Source organism: Chelonoidis abingdonii, chromosome 2 (assembly GCF_003597395.2).
Source record: "Chelonoidis abingdonii isolate Lonesome George chromosome 2, CheloAbing_2.0, whole genome shotgun sequence".
Lineage (NCBI taxonomy): Eukaryota > Metazoa > Chordata > Testudines > Testudinidae > Chelonoidis > Chelonoidis abingdonii.
The window spans coordinates 96,941,309-96,966,524 of NC_133770.1; the positions used below are offsets into that span (position 1 = coordinate 96,941,309).

The window sequence follows — 25,216 nt, forward strand, 5'->3', positions numbered from 1 at the left end:
TTATTAAGTAACAACTTTTTGTCATCAGTGATTAATTGGATTATCCAGCAATACTTGCTTAGAGCAATCAAAGTTGATACTGGTGTTTTTTTTAATATAAATAATTTTGTTCTTGAGCTTTTCATAGAATATCAGCGTTGGAAGGGACCTCAAGAGATCATCTAGTCCAACCCCCTGCTCAAAGCAGGATTAATCCCCAGACACATTTTTGCCCCAGATAGCCCCCTTGAGGTTTGAACTCACAAGCCTGGGATTAGCTAGTCAATGCTCAAAGCACTGAGCCATCCTTGATGAACTTAACCAGTAAAAAGCCAAACTCTTCTCAAAGTGCATGGTGTAAATAGTTGGGTTGTGTGCTACGGCAGTGTGAGGGCCAAGGAATCTGGTTTAAACACTGGGGAAGCAGGTGAACCAGGGAGGGGGAGTAGTGTTGCTTCTGTGACTCCCCTACCTCTGCTGGGAGGAGCAGTGTTGAGGACTGGGAAGCGAGCAGAACTAGCAGCCAAGGCCTACTCCCTCACCAGCCACATTTGATTAAATAAAAGACACTGTAATGACACTGTCCTGTACGTATTTGGGCCCTGACCCAGCAAGGTACTTAAGCATGTGCCCATCTTTAAGCTCGTGAACAGTCCCTTTTGACTTCAGTACTTGGAGATTAGCACTTCAGTCAAGCAGTCAAGTGTCTCTAAACTGGATGCTGTGCAATCCTATTAGCACGGGCCTGTGTCCTAAACAGTTTACCCTCCCTCACCTCAAAGCTGGGATGGGTGCACACTTTCACTGGATTCTTTGGGGAGAGGAAGGAAAGCAGAGGGACATCTAATTTATTTCAAAAATTAATGTAAAGGTAAGGGCTACAGACCAGATACAGCTACCTAGTACAGTGTATATTTGTGTCTTAGACTAGATGTTACTCCCCTGCCAATTATACTTTCAAGGCCACATGGTGCCTAATCAATGTACAGTAGTGGGAGGTTGCCCCATTAGATCTTTCAAGGGTTCATTTTATTCAGACTTAGAAATTACAGCTGTTGTGGAAGGTTACTAGACTCAGCATGTGCTATTGCTCCAGCATAAACAAGTCATTAGAGAAATTGAGATAGATACAAAGGGTTTGTGCTCCAGTGACGCACCGCCTGAAATGCAGTAACTCACCATACCCAATCCTGTACATTAATCAGAAATACAAAGCAGGATGTAATTCTTAACCAACATAAATCCTGAAAAAAGTCATGGCAGTATGTACAGCTCCATAAGAAAGAATTTCCTGTTGTACTCTAGAGCAAGCAAGCTTGTATGTACGCTGGACAAAATTATTTTAAATTACATTCATCTATTCATTTAGGGAGCTGCAGACATAAGAGTACCACAAAGAAAAATGTGACGGCATAATCAAGCTTGAGCATGAAGAAATTGCTTATTGAAAATCCATGTTTGCCATCTTCAGAGATGCACAAGATTTGTATTCACAACCTGCACTTCCTAAAGGGAAAAGCTAAAATCATTATTTATCTGTTGTTGTACCCATCATTGCAGTATTTAAGCATCTCCAAAGTATTTTAAAGATGTAACACTAACTTCTACCCGCTCAAAGGGAAATGTTTGATTAGAATTGTTGTTTTTGTGGTGTAGTGTGTGGAAGTGAGAGAGGGTGTGGGTGCTTAATGTGGGAAAGGGAAGTCAAAAGTTTTGTGTTCAGTTCTAAACACAGTAAGACCAGTGGTCATCCTTCACTCTTGCAGTAGTGAGCCCTATAATTTACGTCCAGCCCCTGTGAAATGTCTTTTGTGCAAGCCGCCTCTTCTTGTTGGCAGATTAATGCTAGTTTTCTGGTGGAATGTGGCTATCGTTACACATCTTAGTTTCAGAAAGAGGCACTGGCTTAAGTAGGCAGAGCAAATCATATGGAGGGCTTTGAATGTAAGGCCAGAGAATTGAAACAACTCTTGGTGACATCCTGCCGTAACCCCACCACCTCTACATAATAGTGCACCAAAGGGTGATGTGGGGACTCTACTAGCAGCCAGTAATACACTGGTCAGCTTAGTCACTGTGATACGCATGTACGGGTAATGATTAAGAAGTCATGTATCTACACTGGAAATTAAACCCTTGAAGTTAAAGGCTTCAGGAGGTGACAGGCCTTAGACAAATTCCGTTCGGGCAGAGAATGCTCCTCTCTTTGTCTGGTCAAGTGTGTTTTGTGCATTTTGTCTCCCACAACGCAAACCTATCTGCATGCAAAGGCAGATGCTAATTTAAAAGATTGCAAGGTCAACAAGAGAGAGAAGAACAAGTAGCAGGAGGTTTCCTGATTATAAATAAAGATCAAAGGATTGCTTGGGGGGGCACCCACATCCTGTCTAAGTGTAAAGTCTGTATGGGATTTAAAGACAGGTCGAGGAAAGACAGAGGCTAGTTCAGTGGTTCCCATGCTCAGGGCCATATAGGCAGTATTGGATATGGCCCACAATGGTAAATTGCTAGCCCCAGTGGAGTCTGCGTCCCACAGCCCCATATATCATCCGCAACATCCCAAGCTTCAGAGGCTTGGATTTCTAAGAGGAAGAAGCCTCTTTCTCTTTCCAGAGTACCTAAGATGAGGCATTGATTACCCCATAAATCCTACTCTAAGGAGACCTCATGTCCATCAAGGGGTTCAGCTGAGTCTCTATCTGAGCCTGGTACTGAGCCTCCAGTACCACACAAGAAGCAGTGTGCAGACAGGTCTTTGAACAGACAGCCCAGAGAGTTGGCAGTCTGCCTACATATGCCCTGGTACCATCCCCTTCCGTACAGCAGGGCTCTGAGGCTAAAGAAGCTCCTCTACAGGTCTTGCTGGTACCATACTCACCATCTTGCAGTGTCAGGTCCTGGTACTGACTCTGTCTTCTGGATACCATTATTAGAGGAGATTTTGTCAACCTAGCAATATGCCTAGGCCACTGCCACTAACTGGAATATTGGTCATGCTTTTGTCAAAAGCAGCAATAAGGGCCTTTGTAGCAACCTAAACATAACTAGGCAAGCCAAGACGGGTGGGGGTTGAATACAAGAAATGAGCATGACTCTGCTGCCATACTGTTGAACATTCTTTTAAAATTGCTGAAGCATGCAGCTTTCAAAAAGAGGAAGTCTAAATATATTTATTTGTTGGTATGTAGAAATACAGCTGCACAACTAATGGCTTGAAATTGCCTACTTAATAGTTTTTTATCTATATGTTGTTGTAATGCTTAGAAGCATAAAAAGGGGGGAAAAGTCTGGGCTGAGTGGACTCATCTTAAGATCCCAGGCAGCAGACAGAAAGCTGACCACTGGAAACCTACCATTGACCACTCAAAGACTACTCCAGACTTTGGATAATTATAGATTTGGGGTGCTCTAACCTGTTGTTTGTCTGTGTGCGTGCTTGAGACTGACTAAAGAAAAAGCTTTAAGCAAAAGTACTCATGTTTGATTTATTAGACAGACGTGCTGTGTCTGCATTGATCTATTTGTTGACACTGTCTCTCAAAGATTAAGGTTACCAAGAGATTTGGGTTCAGAAAAACTCCAGGTAACATAACCCTCCAGATTTCTTTTCCCAGAAGACCTCTTTATACCAGGAGTCTCCTGGGCTATGATCTTCTACCAGGGCCCTTCACTGGCACTGCTCATCTATGTCTGAGATTACCCCATTCAGCCCAGTGGATGATTCTTAGTCAGATGCTCAGGTCTCAGCACAGGGCTCACTTTTGGCGCTTTACCACCACATTCTGCAGAGCCGGTATTCTGAAGAAGCTCTTTCGAAATATCACTTCACAGGCTCAGGGAATGGAGAATTCTTTTCCCATTCCACTCCCAATTCCCTGGCAGTGGATGTAACTAATGAAATTAATAGACAAGCCCGTTCCAGACCTTCTCCTTGTGATACGGAGTCCCACTGTTTAGACCTCCTGAGTAGGAAAAGCTACTCCTTCGTAGCTCTCCTTTTTTGCATGACACATTTTGCCAACAAGACTTGATAGTTTGACTTCAACACACATTCCAAGTTCACGCATTTTAGTGAACATCTGCTACACAACCAGAGGGAACAATTTCAAAGGATCAAGTGATATCCAGAACCTCCCTCTGAGCTGTCGTAGAGGCTGCAGAAACAGCCATGATTGTGTGGAAAGCATCCAGGCTCCAGTCTTCTGCTCTCCTCAGAGAGATGCAGGGTTCTACTGAAGGTTTTCCCTTTGAAGGCCCCTAGCTCTGACACAAACTGCCCCCTCCATACTTTGAAGGACTCAAGAGCTACCTTATGGTTGCTGGGAATTTACATTCTTGAAACAAAGAGACAGCTTAAGTCTCAAACATCACCACAATCTAGGCCGTTCCAGTACAACCCCCAACAGCCTCTTCCCAGACCTTTGGAATTTCAGAGTAGGAGATCTAGATGTCGGAAAAGGGGACTATCCCCTTCTATAGCACATCAGTTGCACCTCCCTTTTAAAGAAACAGGTTTCTTGAGGTCCTCAGCTGAGAAGTCAAAACTATCTCTTGGGATCATATGCTGAACAATTCCATCCAACCCTCTTTTGGAAATCAGCTATCCCACTTCCTCCCTCAACACCAATTATATTTGTGGGATGGGTGGATAGCTAGATGAAATTAGGTTTCAAGGGCAATGAACCTATCTCCCAGGTCAAGGGATGAAACTAGAGTGGCTGGAGGTGATTGATATGGAATACTCCATCCCCTTCCACATGATGTCCCCTCCCTCTCACACCCCTGCCTGTCCCTTTTCCAGTCTCTCAATCACCCCCAAGAGTAGGAGACAGTTTCTCCCAGAGTTTGTTGGAAAAAGGTTCTATCCAACTATTTCCTAGTTCTGATGAGGGGCAGAGGATGGAGACAAGGTTTCTTAGAGGTGTTCAATCATCAATCTGTCCTTTCCCAGCACTTCACAATCATTGGTCTCCAGGATGCCTACTTTCATATAGTTATCTACCAATCTCACAAACATTTCTTACACTTCAAATTAGACTCAGAACACCCAGTACTGAGTCTTTCCTTTCCAGTTTACTGCCGCTTCTAGGGTCTTCTCAGCATTGGTTGCCCTTTTTCATCAGCAGGGCATAGCATTATTCCCTGCCTGAACAATTGGCTTCCCAAGGGTCAATCACCTCTAGAGGTCCTGTGGGCAACCTCCAGGGCTGTAGGCCTGTTTCAGTCTCTGGACCTTTATATCAGTTGAAAGAAGTCGACATTGACCCTAGTAGAAAGAATAGACTTCATCAGAGTCACTTTTAGACTCCCTAACTGCCAATCTCTCCAAAGAGATGATATTCTCCACTCTGTTCAGTCTAATCCCAACTGCAAGAACCTGTCTAAAACTCGTCCACATTCGTCATGCCCCACACGAGACTGCACCTCAGATGTGTACACCCCAAACAGACAGTATCTCCACCAGCATCACAGTACCTCAAAGTTCTGGACTCTCTCCAGTGGTGAAGGAGCCACTGAAGGTCTGTGTGAGAACCCATTCTCAGATCCCCCATCTTCAAAGAGTCTCACAACAGATGCTCCTCTTCTAGGAGTGGGAGTGGGGTAGGGGGACTCACCATCAAGCGAAAGTGGTCTGCACAAGAGGTCACACTCCATATCAACATTCTGGAGCTGAGCAATTTTTTATGCATGCCAACATTTCCTTCACATAATAGAGGACCACTCCATCAGAGTGTGTGTGTGTGTGTGTGTGTGTGTATTTATGTATGCATGTATGTATGTATTAACCAACAGGGTAGAGCAAGATCCCAGTCTTTATGTGCAGAGTTGCTAAGGCTATGGAACTGGCACATTTCCCAAGAGATAGAAATCTCAGCTGTTTGTCTTCCAGGTCTCCAGAATACAACTGCAGACACTTCCTTCAGGGTCACAAATAAAAACTCAGTGGTTCTATCTTCCACAGAATTTGCCAGACCTCGAGCTCAGCAGAAACAGACTTCTTTGCCTCTCCGAATAATGTGAAATGCTGTCTTTTCTGCTCCAAGGGAGGATATGGCCACAACTTATTGGGAGATGTCCACATAATACTGTGGGACCCATATCCTATTGTAGGCTTACCTGCTTCTACCTCTACTCCTCAAGACCTTACTCAAACAGTGTCCGGAAAGACTGTCATTCTCCTCGCACCATCTTGGTCAAGACAAGTGTGGTATTGGAACCTCTGTCATTTCTCTGTGGCAATGCCTCTCAGGAAGGAGCTCATGTTGCAAAACCCAGGAACCCTGATCTATCACAATTACTCCTTCTTGAACCTGTGGAGCATGGTTCCTAGATCGCTCTTGAACATGGAACTAACCTGTTCAGATATGGTCCAGTCAGTTCTCCTATTTAACAGGAAAACAAGTACTTGCAAAACTTACCTTCAAAAGTGGAAATGTTGCTTCCATTCCTGGTGTTCCCTTCACTCTTCCCAAGCCTTAGCTGTTCTGCTCTCCAAAATCCTGGACTACCTGTTGGGTTTAAAGATGCAAGTTCTATCATTTGAGCTCAGAGTACATTTTGGCCATTATAACAGCCTTCCTCTCACCCATCAAAGGTTTCTCAGTCTTTACCCACCCTACTACAGCTAGATTCCTTAAGGGCTTACAAAACTTGTTCCCCTCCTCCTCCCTCCCCCATACAGAATCTGGCCCCTCAGTGGGACCTCAGTTTGGTTCTCTAGGCCCTGAGGAAACCTCCCTTTGAACTGATGGCTACCTGATCTCTCCTCCACCCCTCCCTCAAGCCTTCATTACCCATAGCCATCACTTCAGCTAGACAAATGGGAGAACACAGTGCTCTTATGGCTGACCCACTCTATGCCTCCATTTATAAAGACAAGGTAAGACTGCAACCCAATCTCTCTTCCTTCTGAAGTTCTCTTTAGAATACCACATTAATGAAAAGTTTTGCCTGCCAGAGGTCTACCCAAAACCTCATGCCTCTCAGAGACCAGGCTACATACGCTAGATGTCAGAAGGGCCCTCACCTTCTACCTTGACAGGTCTAAACCCTTCTAGGCCTCTCCTAGGTTATTTGTATCATTTGAAAAGAGGATGAAGGATCAACCCATTTCCACTCAGACTTCACAGGTGGGTTTTGAGTTGCCATTTTAATTTGCTATGAATCTAGTGGAATGCAGCCCCCTCAGAGAGAGAGAACACATTTCCCTCAAGCTCAGTACACATCTACAGCTCTACTGAAGGATGGCCCCCATAACAGAAATTTGTAGGGCTGCTAGTTGGCCTTCCCTTCATACTTTTGCCAAGCATTATGCCATCTTACCTGCTTCCAGGGATGATACTGCTTTTGGTGTCCTCAGCACTCTTCTCCTCCTCCTCACTTAATGACTGCTTGGGAGTTTCCTATGATGGAGCACCCATAGGAATATATACTGAAGGAGGAGTAGAGTTTATTTATCTTACAGTAACTTGAGTTCATTAAAGATGTTTTGTTGATATGGGCGCTCCTCCTGCTCTCCTTCCTCTCAGCTGTGGAGGGTCTGCTTTGCAGTTGAGAAGGAAGCAAGTGGCGGTGGGTTTGTACCTCCCTTATGTCCTTTCTTGGAGGCAAGAAGTGCTGCTCTGCGCAGGCACTGGCTTGCAGACACTGCTTTGCACTCTCCACTTAAGACCCTACAAGCACATTCCATCCCACAGCAGAGCAAGCACAGGGACAAAACATCTAGAAGAATTCAAGTTATTATAAGGTAAGTAAGTTTTCTCCTTCAAACCTCTGGAAGACCCCCCATCCCCCCCCCCATAAAAAAAATATTTTCCCCTCATTCTAATTTCTCCCTTTCCTCTACTGCAACCCCTGTCTCCATCTTAAAGGCCTTTTAAATACTGCAGCTCACCTGTTACCACCTTCCACCTCTGCCTCTCCCTACCTTTTTCCCCAACAGGGAGAGGAAATGGTGATGGACTCCTACTATTGGACAGATTCTACTCCAGGCCTTCTGAGTCCTTCCTGTATGACTACAAGCAGTAATAATGCACAGATGCCTCTGGCAGGGCTAACCTGAAATTAGACTTGCCAGAGGCTGGCACACTTCAGGCAGACACCCGAAACCTTCCTCTGCATCTGTAACTCTGGCTGCCTGCAGCCCATGTACTTCAGTGATTTAGAAGAACTGGAAAAGGCTCTGCTCCAGCAGGAACAGCTCCCCCATGACATATCAGCCACACTTGGCAGTAACCTGCAAAACGTAATTCATATCTAGATACTAGAGTGTCGTCATTAGTGGATCTTACTATTTCTGGTATCCTGTGGACTTATGAACTGCCATTTTTCTTTTAAAAAGGGAGGCGAAATTGCAAGATGAAGAAAATAGTCACAAAGTATTTATGTGGGGCAAAAGTATCCATGATGGCTGTTCACCCCGGATCAGACCTTTCCCGTTTTAATATCTATGTGCTTTGTGTAAATTCTTGTGTAAGCCGAATACCAATGGTATTGAAGTAGCCATGGCATGGGACATAGTGTCAGATGCACTTAGCACCCCCAACGCATGAAGTGCACAAACTGCAGTCAGCACTGGTAAAATTAAGACATTCAACTGATCACTATGTCCTCCTGCCTCTTTTATCTCCTCTACTGTTCTGAAGCAATGGGGCCTGGAGTCCTCAGTCTCCTTGCTGTCAGGAGATGAGGACAACCGTGGTTCCAGGAAAGAGGTGAGGATGCTCCCTTTAATGCAGAGGGTTTTTTTTTTTACTGTTTTACAGAAAGTTAATGAAGTGTAGATATAAAACACCATTTAAAGCAACGTGGGGCATGAGGACATCAAATCTGTGACATACATAGACCAGCAACACTGGGTCTCATTTACCACCTCAAACTTGTGGAAGCAGAATTTGGGGCCTACTGCGCCAGACCAAAACTGGTTCCCAAATGAGATCCTTTACTCTGGATCACTCAAAGCCAAAGACTTCTAGACCTGTGGGAGTTACAAGATCAAGAGTTCTAGCAAGTCCATGAATGGATGTGGAACCAGATGTCAAGAAAAGGAACTCGAGGAACATCCTATATGTTCTTAAAAATACACAGCCCTACAAACAATGCAGTTCATGAAAGATTTTTCTTTTCAAGATTTGGATTCAAAGTAAAGTAAATGGAGAAAGGGTGCAGAATAGAAAATGTGAACTGCAGTTGTGCATTAACCAAATCCCAGATAAGCGCCTTCATTCGTGGTCAAACTAATTGGGGGTTAGAGCTCTAAGACAAATTAATTCTGTTTGAAGAGCAGGTATGAGATGGTTTGTACTAGAACTCACACATATGGGTATCTGTTGTGCTGAATATCTTTGGGTGTGGGGGGGAGGAATTGTGTTAGGATTATATTAATCCAATTTAACCAAACTTCAAAAACACTCTCAAAAACAGCTTCTTTTGGATCAAAGGTTTATTGTGAATGACAGAACACTGAAAAACATAATAGTTTACAGATGATTTCTTGATACAGGATACATTATATACCTTATTTTAAAAGGATCTGTGATGGTATGCTGCATAAATACATATAGTGAAAATATATTGTGTTTGTCCTTCTTAGATATTTTTTGTTTTCATAATTCAGCCAATTAAAGTATAGATTAGCATTATAACCACTCTATCCACACAATCTCAAACTATTGCAGCTAGAAATAGAGGAGACTGAGCCATGCCTTCCAATGTTTTAGCAGCAATTATATGATGGTTATAATTGTTCATCTCAGAATGAAAATTTCACATTACAAACACAGATCCTGTATAATGTTTTTGGCAATGGAGCAGCTAGCTTTGTTTTGGAACAAAGCTATTTACTGTAATGCCAGACCTTGTAAGAGCAATGCATCTATTAATGATACTACAGAGTCAAAGAACTACAATGGAAGGTAACATGTTAATGCATATGTATCTGTATGCACTTATATACACAGAAGCATATATGTGTATATATGTTCAAAAATAACATTGAAAAACTTTGCAGCAGTTCATTTTTTTTTTTAACACATAACTTAATTTGACCTCATTACTAAAGGATTACTAGTAAAATCTTCTGTAGTGCAGCAAGTCAATACAATACACTTAGTGCAGAGAAGTTAAGGTTCTCATAGTGAGGAGGCTAATTTTAGATTTCATGGGAAAGGATCAAATACAGGATCACCATAGCTCCGACAAAGCACAAACAAACCTGTTGCCACATACGTGTGAACGAATAAGGACATTTCTCTTAATACATTTTTTCATATACTGCTTCAGACAATGCTAACTTAACTGTTTGCATTCATGCTCATTTGATGTGTTTCACCAAGCTTTGTCTGGCACCAGTCTGTAAACCATTAGCAGTTTAACTACAAAACTGAGTTCCTGTGTTTCAAAGAGATTTAAAAACCTACCAACTGAGCTTCTTATAACACTGTTATGCCTCAGCTGAGAACTACTCCAAGGGCTTTGTGAAGTTCTCTGGGAAAAGTCCCTTATAGTTTACTGCATCTCTGTACTGCAGCCAATCAGATTGTTTAATGCCTGTCAGCCAGCCAGCCTCCTGCAAGGTAAAAGGGAGAGTTTATAGGCAGACAGCATTTTATAGGTGCAAAATTGGAGGATATGTTGAGGTCCTTTTAAAATTCATAGTGTTTAATATTAGGGGTGTGTTGGAGGGAACCTTCTAACCCCAACAAGTTAGAGAAAATACATGTTTTTCCTTTCCAATCACCCTAAATTCTCCCCTTTTTATGCAGGATAGTTCACTGTGGTTCCTATAGTGGAAATTGGTGGTAGCAACAGTTCCTGGGTCTGCCTGCATTAAAGTACCTCTAAGATCCCAAAACCATGTACCCATTACTTGAAACTTTTCCAAAGATCCAGGTTGAGGCAGACACCTGGCACTGAAAACTTCACACCAAATTATTATAGTATGGCAATTAACTAACTGAAAGCAGGGTCTTACAGAGACCAGTGTTGGGGAAACTTAACTTTCTGTAGTGCTAACCCACTCTCCTTATAATATTAATTCAATGTCTTTCAAAATATATCCTCTGCTCTCAGCTCCAGACCTTTTTGGCTAGGTCAATGCTGCAGCTGGGAGTGAGCCTCCCAGCCTGGGTAGACATCATACTTTAGGTGTGCTCCAGCTAGCATGTTAAATAGCGCTGTGAATGTTGCAGCTCCAGTGGAGACTTGGCCTAGCCCCCTGAGCTGCAGCGTTCACACTGTGAGCTAACATGAAGCAGTTCAATTGACCACAAAGAGGTCCATGAAATACAATATATTGAACTGCTCCTATAACTTAGGGCAGCAGAGATTGCTAAGCAAATAGAGAGGAGATGTTGAGCATCCATGAAAGAGACAAAAATAGATGGTGGGGGGGCGGGAAGGAGAGAGTGGGCCAAATTTTCAGTGTCCTCAGTTACCCTATAACTTTGCAATCACACTGTTGTTGTTTCACATGTGAGGCACTGCAATTTGACGTCTTCTGTGCAGGTCTCATCATTATAGTCTAACTTTAGGCATCCTTCTGCCAAGTGGAATCCACAGCCCCTAATTAGGCACCCAGGCTTCCTATACAATGAAGGAGGAGAGCCTAACCCCTAGGAATGGGATTCACAAACACCAGCATGCTGACTTCCCTAAGCCAGCCAGTAGGAAATGCCAAGCAGGGGTGCGTGGCTAACCCTAGCCCTAGCAAGGGACTAAGCGCTAGTCTACACTAGAATCACTACAGCAGCGTAGCTTTGCATGCTTTCACAAAATAAATAAAGGGAGAGAAGAGGCGTTCTCTTATATCCATAGCTCAGTGGTGTGCCTGATTTGGAGTAGGAACTTGAACACAGGTCTCCCACCTCCCAAGAGAATGCCTTCACCCTGGGGTAAGGGATATTCTGGGCTGGGGGTGTCTCTGTCTCTACTGTTCCACTTGTATAAATAAATATTCATTGGGCCAGAGAGTGACTCTAAATGCCTCAACCACTGGCTTTAGGTTGGAGATGTGGCTTCAAGTGCCTGCTCCACCTCAGATAGGGACAGGTGAGATCTGAACAAGATTCTTCCCATATTGTGTGGGACTACACTAACCACTGGGCTATGGGCTATAAGAGGACAATATCCTCCTTCTGTGTTTTGTATGGAGCCCAATCCAATAGACACGCACTTTGGCAGCCTCTGAGCAAGTCCACCAAATCAGGCCCTTCAGGTGAAATTGTGGCTGTGGGGATTAGGCAGTGGGTGTCAGGTGATTGTGCACACAACCAGAAATGTAGGCATGTAGAGGACTTCAACTGACAGAAACCTAAGTGCCTATAAGGTTAGCAGGCAGCTATGTGGAGTTTTTTGGGCTCTAACATCTGGACTTTAAGATTTAGGGCTAGATCCACAAAGGGATTGAGTATCAGAGGGGTAGCCGTGTTAGTCTGGATCTGTAAAAGCAGCAGAGAATCCTGTGGCACCTTATAGACTAACAGACATTTTGGAGCGTGAGCTTTCGTGGGTGAATACCCACATCGATCGCACGCAGTGTAGTCGGACGAAGTATCCAGGGGTCGGTATATATATGCTAGCAAGCAAGCTAGAGATAACGAGGTTAGTTCAATCAGGGAGGATGGGCCCTGTTCTAGCAGTAGAGGTGTGAAAACCAAGGGAGGAGAAACTGGTTTTTGTAATTGGCAAGCCATTCACAGTCTTTGTTTAGTCCAGAGCTGATGGTGTCAAATTTGCGATGAACTGAAGCTCAGCAGTTTCTCTTGAAAATTTGACACATCAGCTCAGGATTGAACAAAGACTGTGAATGGCTTGCCAAACTACAGAACACGTTTCTCCTCTCTTGGTTTTCACACCTCAGCTGCTAGAACAGGGCCTCATCCTCCCTGATTGAACTAACCTCATTATCTCTAGCTTGCTTGCTAGCATATATACCTCCCCCTGGAAATTTCCACTACATGCATCCGACGAAGTGGGTATTACCCACGAAAGCTCACGCTCCAAAACATCTGTTAGTCTATAAGGTGCCACAGGATTCTCTGCTGCTTTTAAAGGGATTGAGGTGCCTTATCTGAATATGCAACTGTCTGTATCTGGGCCAATTAATTTTAATCGTTTTTGCCTACAAGTGACTGTACTTGCAAAATGGTGGGTACACTTAACTGAATCCAGAATAGTGTAGGTCCCAAATTAGAGGCTGTTTTTAAGAATATGATCCAGATAGTCACAAAACAAGGAGACATGGTGGAAACTCCTGACATTGCACTGGGATTATTTTCGCAGGGTGTACATGTAGAGGTTGAATGCTTTTGATAAAACTTCAACACCATACATAATTACATCCAATTGTGATTATTCAATGGCTTTCTGAAGCTTCTAGTCAGGGGTGAAATGGCTTTCTAATTTAATCAGAATTGAGTACCACTGAAGCAGGTAAGAATGACAACATTTTAGACTGGCACTGAAAGAAACCAGGATAAATTTAACTGAGAAAATACCTTTTAAGCATGTGGCATGATTGAGACAGAAGGGGCAGTAGTAAATGACAGCTTCCTGATCACAGGGGGAGGCAGATTCTGCTAGGAACAGCTGCTGACTAGAACTTATCTTAATCAATTCAACTCAAGTGTATTAGAAAAAGTGGAGTCACCAGATCTGAAACTATGAATCGATACTACCAAATATACAAGAAATATGGCTTTAGACGGGCCACTTTCGAAGGAGAAAAAGTGAATCGCTGAGATAAAAAAAAGAAAAAACTCAATCTTTTTTGTCCATCACTAGGGTACGTTGTGGTATTATATTAAGTTTAACGATGACGATAAACATGAAGGATAAATGTGCACTGAATAATAAATGCTAACTGAATTCAGAAACACGAATATATAAAGGTCTATTTTCTCCCTCTATACACACAATTTACTCCAATTAATGCTAACAGGATTTTCGTGCAAACAACAAGAGAAGAATATACCTTTATAGATTAACCCAGAAAAGACTAAGCTTATACTTACTTAATACTCCAAGAAAAAAGAGTTAAGGAATATGGCCCAGACCCTCAGAAGTATTTCAGTGCCTAACTTCCATTGACTTCAATGAAGCTAAGGGCCTAAGTAGCTTTGAGTCTGATTCTGTCATCCTCACATTTAGTACCTTACTCTGAATAATGCCATTGAAATAAATGGGATTGCACATGGAATAAGGTACTACTCAGCTTGAATCAGGATAGCAGAATCTAGCTTTATAAGAAGAATCTAGAGTCATGCTGAAAAAGTATCCAGTATAGTATACTAGAAATGTAAGAGAGAGAAATTATCCTGTTCGTATACTAAAGCAAGAAATCAGTTGATAACATTAGCACTTCTTAAAAGGAGTATTACGAGGACGCAATGTTGCAAACGTGCTGTCACGTATAGTGCTTAGCATTCTGAATAGTTCCATAGAAGACAATAGGGTTATTTAAGGTTGTAAGGAATATTCCCAGTACTACTTACTTGCAGGATCAGGCCTCAAAATGACAGAAATACGTTCTTCATATCTTCCCCTACCAATAGGAAACTACCCAACAATAAGAAGCTTGGTAAAATAGGTGCAATACCTTCCTTGAACCCTTTGAAAAGGTAAAATCATTTCTCCACTGCCTACGGAAGAAGGGGTATGTGTGTGTGTGTGTATCCATGTTTCAAGCAAAGCTGAAGAATGCTTTTTGTTCAAATCAAATTGTGATCTGGAGCTATGATCTCATTCGGCCTTATCCTTTGGGAGTCTTTCTATTGACTTCAATGGGCATTAGATGAAGCCAAAGTTTAGAGTACAAAAATTGTATCTGCTATTTAAAAAACATTTTATTGTACTATTGCAAATGTTTGGCATTTAAATGAAATTAAAACATCTTTGCATGTTCCAACAAAATGAAAGCTCTGTTGCCAATCTTTTATCAACAACATGAACACTTTTTTTGAGGTGGGGTGGGGTGGGGGGAGCTTGTCCTCCACAGCTTATACCACTGGAGAGTTTGGTTGAAGCTGCCAGGTCTTTTGCTTGGGTAGGAAACCACAGGATTAGTAGAAGTTGATATTTCCAGAACCAATATTGTAGGAGATTTAGACTTCCAGAGGGAAGAGTTAAAACTACAGAGTTACTATGCATAAATTGATTGTAAGGTTACACAATTTGTGAGCGTACTGCTCTATGGCCTAATTTGTATTGATCTGATCTATTCAAATCTATATGTATAAATGCCAGACACTAGACTACCAATTTTGCTGCCATGTTCAAACAAGATTTATAGTGACCTAATGCACTATATGTATGCATCTACTATGTGTAAACGTGTGTGTGTGTGTGTGAGAGAGAGAGAGAGAGAGACGTAAAACCATGATTTAAAGCAGCCAAATGAAATCTAGAAGAATGTTGGTCCATAATGAAGGTGAAATCATACCATCAATACATCTACTGCATTTCCAGGTTATAATCAACATTGTCTTTACTTCATTTTCATCTATGAGTAAAAGGCACTTTTAGTCTTAATATGCTCTAACAATGACATTTTAAATGACTGCATTTCTTAACAACTCTAGATAGTTAGAAATATCTCCAGGAAAAGAAAAATAGCAAAAGAAATGGTTCCTCGGTTATTTACCTGGTCATCTGTGGCCTCAGAAGGGATTACTAGTACAGTATCTCCTCGTTTTAAGTTAAGCTCATCAGTATTAGCTGCCTCAAAATCATGTAGCACTTCAACCTGAAGAAAAGAATACAAAACATGAGGATGTCATCTATGGAAAGCACTAAGAAAAATTAAGTAGAAACAAATTCTCTCTTTCGCAACTCACATTTAACAATGTGCACCTGTACTGTGCCTTCAAACCCTCAAACACACTGCCATGGCATTGCCTCTCTTTCAACTGATATCATTGCACATACATTCCATGTTTTTGTTTGATATGTCTGTTAATTCCATGTTTTTCTATCTCTTCCATGAAGAAATTCACATATTAATTATGAATGTAGTCACTCATTCCTTCAATGACAGGTGGACCCCCTCAGCTCAGAGGGCTCTGGAGGATTGGTGATGCTGCAGCATCCCATAAGTACTGCTGCTTGGATAAATCCTGCTGTCCTTATTCATAGAATGGCATCACTGGAGGCTTTCCCGAGGAAGGGAGAAAGGATTTGGCCACCCTATCTTAGGCAAACTGAACAGGGACTTAGAGTAATGCTAATGCCCTAGTGATATCTGCTGTTCTGGGCTTTTGATCTTATTCCTGAAGCAGTCCTCCTTGTAAATAATAGTGAGGAAAATGGTATCATTCCAGCAGTCAGTTAAAGGTGTGGGTAATGGGAATCCTGCTGTGTGGACTGGAAAGCACTCTTGTTTTCTGGTAAATTAGGGCTATGATATTTCTCACTTCAACTAGTAATTATTGACAAGATAATCCGTTTGCAGAGCTAAACTGTTTCTTTAACTAAATAAGTCCATCTCCATAAGTAGATACCCTGTTCTAGTTTCTTTGATGGCAACTAATCCCATGGCATCACTGCAGCAAAGCCAGGAATAGTAATGTGCATTCTCACTTAACTCACGAGAGTTTGGTGAAAAATAGAGGAACACTGTCAGTGTGTCTTAAGTCATAGTCACATGACATGTCTCACTCTGACCTGTTATTTTTGAAGTTTGCAAAGAACATTTGTGTATGAGAACAGAAAAAAACAATCCAGAATAACTTGGCTTGACCATGGCTTGTTATGGGACTAGTTATAGGACAGACTGAACTATCCAAATTATAATACAGAGCACATGAACTTCATTCATCTTCGCTCAGCTTATCTACTAGTCAATCATTATGAAATAAGAAACATCAGATACCTGGGAACCAAGAAACGCAAAGGTTCTTGGCAGCCAACAAACACTTAGGGCAGAATTTGTCAGACCTGCCCACTGAAATATAATGCTTTTCAACATGATCACTTTAAAAGCTACTCTAATAATATGTGGAATCCTGGTTGCATTGAAGTCAATTGCAAAAGTTTCATGGACTTCAATGGGGCCATGATTGCACTGGTAGATTTTCAGGCCAGAAAGGAACACTTTGATAATCTCGTCTAACCTGCTGCATAATGCAGCCCATAGAAATTCTCCCAACGTATTAAAATATTTTCACTGCTCTGATTAGATTAGTGCACTTGCACATTTGATTGAATGCCATAATTCTACATGGATCACGTTTGCACATAAAGAACAGTGCAAGTAAAGTTTTATTTCCCCCTTTACGTAGAAAAAACAATTCAGGGAAAAATAGCTTGACATTTTTGCAATTTAACCACATAGCTGTCAGCCTAAATAAACTGTGCCCCTGGATATACTTACTTACACTTGATGCTAGGTTTAAAGGAATGTTTAAAATAAGAGTGACTAAATACTCAAGTAGACCTTAAAGAGAAAGCCAGGTGGCATTCCATGGGCTGCATCATCCGCTGACACAGGCTGTTCTTCAGAGGATGTAGTTTGGATTTCTTCAATGGTTTTCTGCTCAGTTACAACCTGGGAAAGTTCACTGGTATCACTTTCAATGCCCTGAGTGCCAACATCTTCCACAACATCTTTGGATTCATTCACTATGACTTCATGTTCCTCTCCCTCCCCTTCGTTGTTTGATGCTGGCTCTATTACTAGTGAAGGGATGCTGCTGACTTTCTCCTGGAAAAAAAAGAAAAAGAAAAAAGAAGAGAGAGAGAAATGTTATGAACGTGATTAATTAGCCTCGTTAGCACTGGTATTCATACTTGGTAAGGCAATTCCTATCTTTTCATGTGCTGTGTATTTATACCTGCCTACTCTATTTTTCACTCCATGCATCTGATGAAGTGGGTTGCAGCCCACGAAAGCTTATGCCCAAATAAATTGGTTAGTCTCTAAGATGCAACAAGGACTCCTCATTTTTATTTCTAAAAAGTATGAAACAACACTTATTTATTTGCTTTTCTGTTTATAAGAGAAAATACGGATGTATTTTCCTCTTGTGCACAGCTGATCTTCTCACTGATGAGAGCTATGTTAGTGCATCTAGGGGATAATATCCTCCCAGTTTGTGACTGGTGGTCTCTATTCCTCCCCATGTCAATTCTCTATCTTACTCCCCATGGATTATAACTGTCACCATAGCAGACAATAAAACACTCTGCACCTTATTCTGTTTTCGCTTAGGCCCCTGTCCAACTTCCAGTGAAATTAATGGGAGTACTTCCACTAACTTCAAAGTGCTTTGGATCAGGCCATAACACTGCCGTAAATTAGAAGTAAATCCACTTACGTCAGTGAAGTAACACTAGTGTAAACTTTGTGGGAGATCAAAATCAGGCACGCTATATTCACTTGCAATAGTTTAAACACCAATTAAAGTTTTCCCTGATTTACATCAGCATAAATGAGAGAAGAGACCACGAGAAGCTCATTACAATCATGTTAATATAAGAGCCCTATTCAGACAGGATTTTAGGCAGCTGTCTGGGGTGTGCAACCCTCTAACGGCTGCATTGGCCAGCTATTCACCTGACCAATATATGAATTCAGCCTGGTGCTCAAGGGAAATAGCTCTCCCCCAATTCTGTAACATTGGTCATTAATGTGTGTCGGGGGGAGAGGCTGTGTAAATGAGTTTCCCAAATCTCAATCTGTACCTCTTCTCCCAACCCCCCATGGGGAAGCAGCTAGAACAGAGAATGACCAAGTCTATCAATTGTTTGTTTTATATAGTCTGGGTTAAAAATATCCCCAAACCCTACATAAAGAGAGAATTTGTACTGATGGGTCACGACTGTTCTGATTATTAATTATTTGTACTGTGGTGGCACCTACGGGCCTCAACTTCATTGTGTAAGGCATTGCATAAGCACATAACAAAAAGCAATCCACAACCTGAAGAGCTTGAGACAACAGGAGGGTGATTGAAACAAACAGATCTGAAGAGCCTAAGGTAATCGTGACATGGAAGTCTTTGATCCCTAGAGTACCAGAGTAACACCTGGGGTCTTTTCTTTGGTCTCCAGTTGCTGAAAAGCTGGAAGCCGGCCTGGCCACACACTAGAACATCCTTGCAATTTATTTCTTCTAGAGTTGCATAGGATTCAAGGCCTAACTTTCAAGGTGCCCGGGGGGAGAGATTTTCAGAGGCATGAGGGGCAGTTTGGTACCCAATTCCCAATGGGAATAAGTGGGAGTTAGGCCTTTGCTACCCTGTGTGCCTCTGAAAATCTCCCCCATTGAACACTCACCACTCCTTTTGACTTCAATGGGAATTACATTTGCTCAGCAGCTCTCAACACCAGTGCACTTGATCTTATTTATCATCAGGGAAAAAAGAGCAGTTAGATAAAAACACATCTGAAGGGTCTCAGAGCTCTGTTTAACAAGCCACTGCTCTTCAGATTTCTAGCTAATGGAATGAAATAGCTTCTGCTTATCTTTAAGTTTAATTGAGTTTGTTATAAACCCCAGAACACATCTGAGAAGTATCTATCAATTGTGAAGTCATCAGAAATGATTTTTGGCACACTGGGCCAGATTCCCAGCTGGTATAAATTGGCATAGCTCCATTGAAGTCAGTGGTGCTACTCCATACCAGTGTCATTTAAAGCAGAATGGGGGCCAATATGGACAGATACGTCATCAGCTCTCCTGAGAAGGGGTGTTGTGGTAACTTAGGCCAGGAGACATGAACAGTCCAGTATTTTCTTTTGTGTAGTGCTTCAGAAAGCATCCCAACATCTTACCTGAACCACCTCTGCTTCCTTCTCTTCTATTTTAGGTTTGTCACCTTCATCGGCTGTTTCAGCTGCAGCAGCACCTTCACTGGCTTCAGTTACAACAACATTTTCAACTGCACCTGCATCTTCAGTTATAGCTACCATCTACAGCCAACAGAAAATGGAAACCGTTCAGCCACATCCATCATTCCGGACAACAGCTATTCACCAACTGCACCCAGGCCACTTTAAAGAGCTCCAGTCTTTGATCAATAAATAGACAGATATAAACGGGCATCAATTCGTCTATTTAGATCCACTAGACAATAATAATAATAATGAGATATACCTCAGAGAACTGGAAGAGACCCTGAAAGGTCATTGAGTCCAGCCCCCTGCCTTCACTAGCAGGTCCAGTACTGATTTTGGCCCCAGATCCCTAGGTGGCCCCCTCAAGGATTGAACTCACAACCCTGGGTTTAGCAGGCCAATGCTCAAACCACTGTGGGCTTTATTGTGATTCCCACACTGGTTTTATACCAAGGTAATGCCACTGATTTCAATGGAGTGTTTCTGTATTTACATCAAAGTAAATACAAAGAGAATCATGCTGTTAGATGCTATTCTGCACCTTATGATTAAAGGTGGGAAAAACCTGTTATGATGTTTCCTTAGTATATTTAGCAGCATCAACAAAAGTTACATCTTCAGGGACGGTTTCCTAAGGCATTAGCTAAAAGAAAAACGGATTAAAGGCATACGGCTGCATATTGGGGACGGCTCCTTACTGGGCACAGATATAAAACATACTCTACAATTAAAAAAAAGTTTTAGAGCAGAGTTTGAGGGCTCATTTGCCTTAAAGCTGCATTGCTGGAGAATGTGCCTCTAGGAGAGGGTAGAATGGGTCCGCACTGCACTTTACACCTGGGTTTGGCTGGAGAAGGGCCACGTTCAACAGGGCTGCAGCTCTATAGGAACCCAGCTGTGGAGGCTCTCCATGGAACATAATGAATGGATGCCCTGGCCACATCCCCTCCCCCAGTTAGTGTCATCTGCTAAGGGGGCTCGGCAAAAATGAAAATTCATACTCCACATCCAAGCAGCTTCATTATGGTATTTCTGTTTATCACGCCATAGTGAAATTGGGGGTAAAAATGATTCCCTTTCCCCTCCACCACTGCATCTAACAAGTTGCATTTAGCAGAATAGGCTTTGGTGGCTAAGAGCCTGATAATCCTTGTTGCTTCAGATCAGATAGCTGCGTCATGGATAAGATTGATCACATCCAATCTGAGTTGGCTGCCATCATTGCTGGACATTACACTGGTCCCTGCCATCGTTAACTCTTAATGAGGCTGGTAAACAAATCTTTCCAATTTTCTTTACAGAAGATAAGAAAAGCTAAAATATATTGTGTGAATTTATAGAGAGACTTTAATTTTAATTGGATTTGACACAGAATCAAGTATACACAGCTTTAACGGGCAGCCAGATCAAATTATACCAGCATACGTCATGGGACTTGTGACTAAAGACATCAGGTCAGGCCTTCATTGTACTATCGATTTCAGCAGTCTTGCTTCAATAAGAGATTTAAATAAACAATAGTTGTAAAAACCCAGAGAGAAGCTAATGGAGGAGAGATGGGGGAGGCAGTGCATATTAGATTGATATTATACACTATACTTCTAACAAAATTCTATAGAAATTGATCCTGCTATCTGATGTTATCAGAATCAACACTTCTTTTCTATTTACTGGATTTTTGCAGTCCATTTTCCATGAAGGAAGCATGTTCTAATTTTACAAATATCAGTCCTAAAATACAGTACACTGAAACAGTCTCTGACAGCCCTTTGTCATAAGTCACCGTATGTACAGCATGCATCAAAATGGAATGATAATTCATTCTTGTGACAGACTATAAGAAAAGAAAGAAAATCATAAATATGGGAGTTTGTTGCTATTACCAGAGTAAGTGGCAAAAATGAAGCCATTTCTATCATATCTCAAAATTTTGGATTAGCCCCTTAGCTATTTAGGATGAAATCCTACCTCCATTTAAGTCAATGGCAAAATTCCCATTTACTTCACTGAGACCACGATGTCACCCTAGATAGCAGTGGTGAATAATACAGGTATTTGTACATCTACATATGCTACCTGATTTCATATTGTAAACAAGCCCTCCTGTATACAAGAAAGGTGTAAGTAAGAGGAGAAACACTGCCCAAAGTATTTACTGCTGAGAGAAGTCTATGAGTTAATAGGATCGAGTCCATAATGTTTGACTTGAATAGTGCATGCCAATTTTCACTAACTTAAGATTGGTCTCAATGGCTGGATTTAAAAAGGGACTGGCTAATGTTTATGATCATTAATTATACTTGTAGCTAAGTAAGCTAATATAATGCTATGTGGAACTAAAGCTCATGCTTTAGGGAATAAATCCATTGTCTGCAGAGGTCTGGATGGATTTCCCATTTACAGAACTGCACAATTGGCTAAACAAATAATGGTGAGAGTGTGTGGGAGTCTCTCTCAAGCATCACATACCACCTTCTGCTTCAGGCAGAATACAAGACTCGATGGATAGAGTTTGGCAGCTGTTATGCATTGAACAAATATTGCCAATTTAAATATGAGATTTGATGCATATGTGTGCAGGGTGAAAGTGCCATGCAAGAGAGGTTGAGTTTACATATACACTATATTAGAGAGCTTGATGAACAGTTACATTTTGAAGACATTAGTCAGCTTGCACTTTGTGGACAGTAAGGGATTTCTTGAATACAAGCTGCTGGAGCAGACATATCAAGAGTGACAAGCCAAATGCTCTAAAAGAAAGATAGTGTTGTATTTGGTATTATTTCAACCCTCAGATTTAGAGAAGTGGGGCTTGAGTGACCACTATATTACTCCATTGTCATGCCTGTGTAACTCCATTGATTTTAATGCAACTATGCTGGCATAAAATTGGAATAATGCAGTGGTGAATTGGGCCTATAATTTTCTGTTTAAATGGGGAAAAAAACAGCATTACACTTCAGGGCTTGATTCTCCATTCACGCCGATGTAAAGCAGTAGCAACTCTAGTGAAGTCAATGAACCAAATTTTACCTTCAGTTACTCTGGCATAAATTTGGAGTAACTTTACTGATAGTAGTAGATTTACTCCAAATTTACACCAGCATAACTGAGAGCAGAATTTGGCCCACTGGAGTTATAATCATCTAAAACCAGAATGAGCAGTGAATCGGTCTATGATATTTTAGCAAATACTTACATACCAGAGTTCAGAAACTAATAAAAAGAGAGGTAGTTAGCATCTTGCAGGATTGGACCCAAATTGAGGAGTTACCAGAGTTTACAGTTTCCTTATTTTTCAATCCTTTTTCCTATTTCTGGATGTATTTAATTTCCAGTCACTAGTGCTGAAATCCTCATATTACTCTCACCATAATTTAAAATGCATTGTCAAGGTTGCACTTTAGTAAACAAGGATCCAGGACAAATAGTATATGTCCTCTCACACGTATGAGAACATAATCTAAAACAAACAATTGAGCAGAGGGTACCTGGTCTTAAAGAGAAATTTATTTCATTAAACTTTGTAGTTGTTTTTAACTATATCTAATGAAATGCCCAATTTGTGCTTTAGGAAATAAAGTTGTAAGATAATTATATTCTAACTTCTGTTTCAGTTTAGGGCTTAGCATTCTAGAAAAATGGAATGATGAATGAAAGCAATTTTTTTTTAAAAAAAGACACTATTAGGAGCTCAGACAAATAAATCCACAGGAAGTGTTAAAGCCATGCAAATTCCATAGCAGCATATTTTCTGTTGATTCTGAATGTCAATAGAAACAACATATCACCTTCTACCACATAACCACATTCATACCTGTCCTAAAATATTTATGAAGTATACTACTGCAACAGATAGGTTCTAAAATAGGTCTCAGCTGAACTGACCAGTTCTAGTGGCCTGCATATTCATAACACGGAAACAAAAAACTAACATACACAACTTTGTGACACTTTTCTTGAAATATTAAAGAACATATACCCTCCTACGGTTGTTCATATTTACCTCACTCCCTTCCTCAGCAATCCCAGTTGCCTCCTTTTCACCTGCTGTAACAGCCTCCTGCTAAAAAGGAAATATGGTAAGCACATTACTTTAGAGTTTTTGGCAACAGAAAAGTATGCATTAATAAATTGTAATGGCAGCAGGGGATGTACTGGATGCAACAAAATGAATAGCTGAAGCTTATTCAGATATTGTCTGGCAAAACAAACCATTCTTATTACAACGCAGCATCAGAGCAACAAGTCAGCATGGCCTTAGAACAATGAAAATTAATAATTTTCTCCCTCTTCATTGCCATTATCATGCTGAGAATTTGAAGAGCTCCATTATTAATTTTTTATGGTTATTCTCACAGTAATGTTAGCTTTGAAAATTTTTTGATAAGTACTTTCCCCATAGTACTGCTGACCTTCTGGATTACAGCAATCTCAAACTTTTCCTACAGCTGGCGACAACTGTCGTCGTCCCCACTGCCTGTAACCCAACAACATTTAATTAATATTTTCCTCTTGGGATTTCTCAACAATGAGAGACTCTTTTTGATGCTCATTGGACAGTGATTCATTTAAGTGAACTGTGCAGAAAGCAATGCTGTTGCACAGAATGTATTGTTTTTCCCACTTAACCAAGGACTGGTCTGCACTACAAAGTTAGGTTGGCTTAAGTACATTGCTTAGGGCTCTGAAAAATTTCATGCCCTGTGAAACATAATTAAGGGCTTGGCTACACTGGAGAGTTGCAGCGCTGGTGATGGGGTTACAGTGCTGCAACTCACTCTGTGTCCACACTTGCAAAGTCCAGCCAGCGCTGCAACTCCCTGGCTGCAGTGCTCGCTGTACACCTGGTCTGCTTGGGGTGTAGCGTTTCCAGCGCTGGTGCTGCAGCGCTGCTCATCAAGTGTGGCCACCAAAAGCACTTTTATTGGCCTCCCGGGTATTATGAGGTATCCCAGAATTCCTGTCCACAACAAACCGGAAGAATGGCTGAACTACGAGCTCCCTGGAGCTACTTATCTAAAAAACAAACACAGCTGCTCTTTGCTCACAAAGCGGGAGGCAGGGACATTGCTTTGAAATGTTTCACAGCTGTTGTTGAGGGGAGGGGGGAGTCTGTGATTTGAGCAGTGCTCTATGTGTTTGCAAGCCTATTTCGGAGTGGCTATATTGCATTTAGTGAATAAGACGGGGTTGGGGGAAAGGGTCAAAATTTCTAAAATGATTGTAGGTAGATGCTTGTGATCATTCCAGTCTTAGACTTGCAAGGCAGGGAGCTGACAGTGTTCAGCTCCAAAAATCCACTCTCTCTGTCTCCCCCACACTCCCTGTCCACTCGACCCCACCCCCCTATTTTGAAAAGCACGTTGCAGCCACTTGAACGCTGGGCTAGCTGCCCACAATG

General features: G+C 41.6%; 1 protein-coding gene across 2 annotated transcripts in view; it reads right to left on the reverse strand.

Annotated features, from left to right (window-relative positions):
* Positions 1-9,166: 9,166 nt before the first annotated feature.
* AMPH (amphiphysin) overlaps positions 9,167-25,216 on the reverse strand; it is a 212,692-nt gene continuing 196,642 nt past the window's right edge. Inside the window, exons 18-22 of one of the 2 annotated variants that reach the window (XM_075062593.1) lie at positions 23,803-23,875; positions 19,750-19,868; positions 17,411-17,677; positions 15,620-15,721; positions 9,167-10,546 (exon numbers count right to left, since the gene is read on the reverse strand). In XM_075062593.1, coding sequence (XP_074918694.1) covers positions 10,439-10,546; positions 15,620-15,721; positions 17,411-17,677; positions 19,750-19,868; positions 23,803-23,875 — 669 coding nt within the window. In that variant the 3' untranslated portion in view covers positions 9,167-10,438. Of the gene's footprint in view, positions 10,547-15,619; positions 15,722-17,410; positions 17,678-19,749; positions 19,869-23,802; positions 23,879-25,216 lie in introns of both variants that reach the window. The other variant, XM_075062592.1, reaches the window with a different exon arrangement.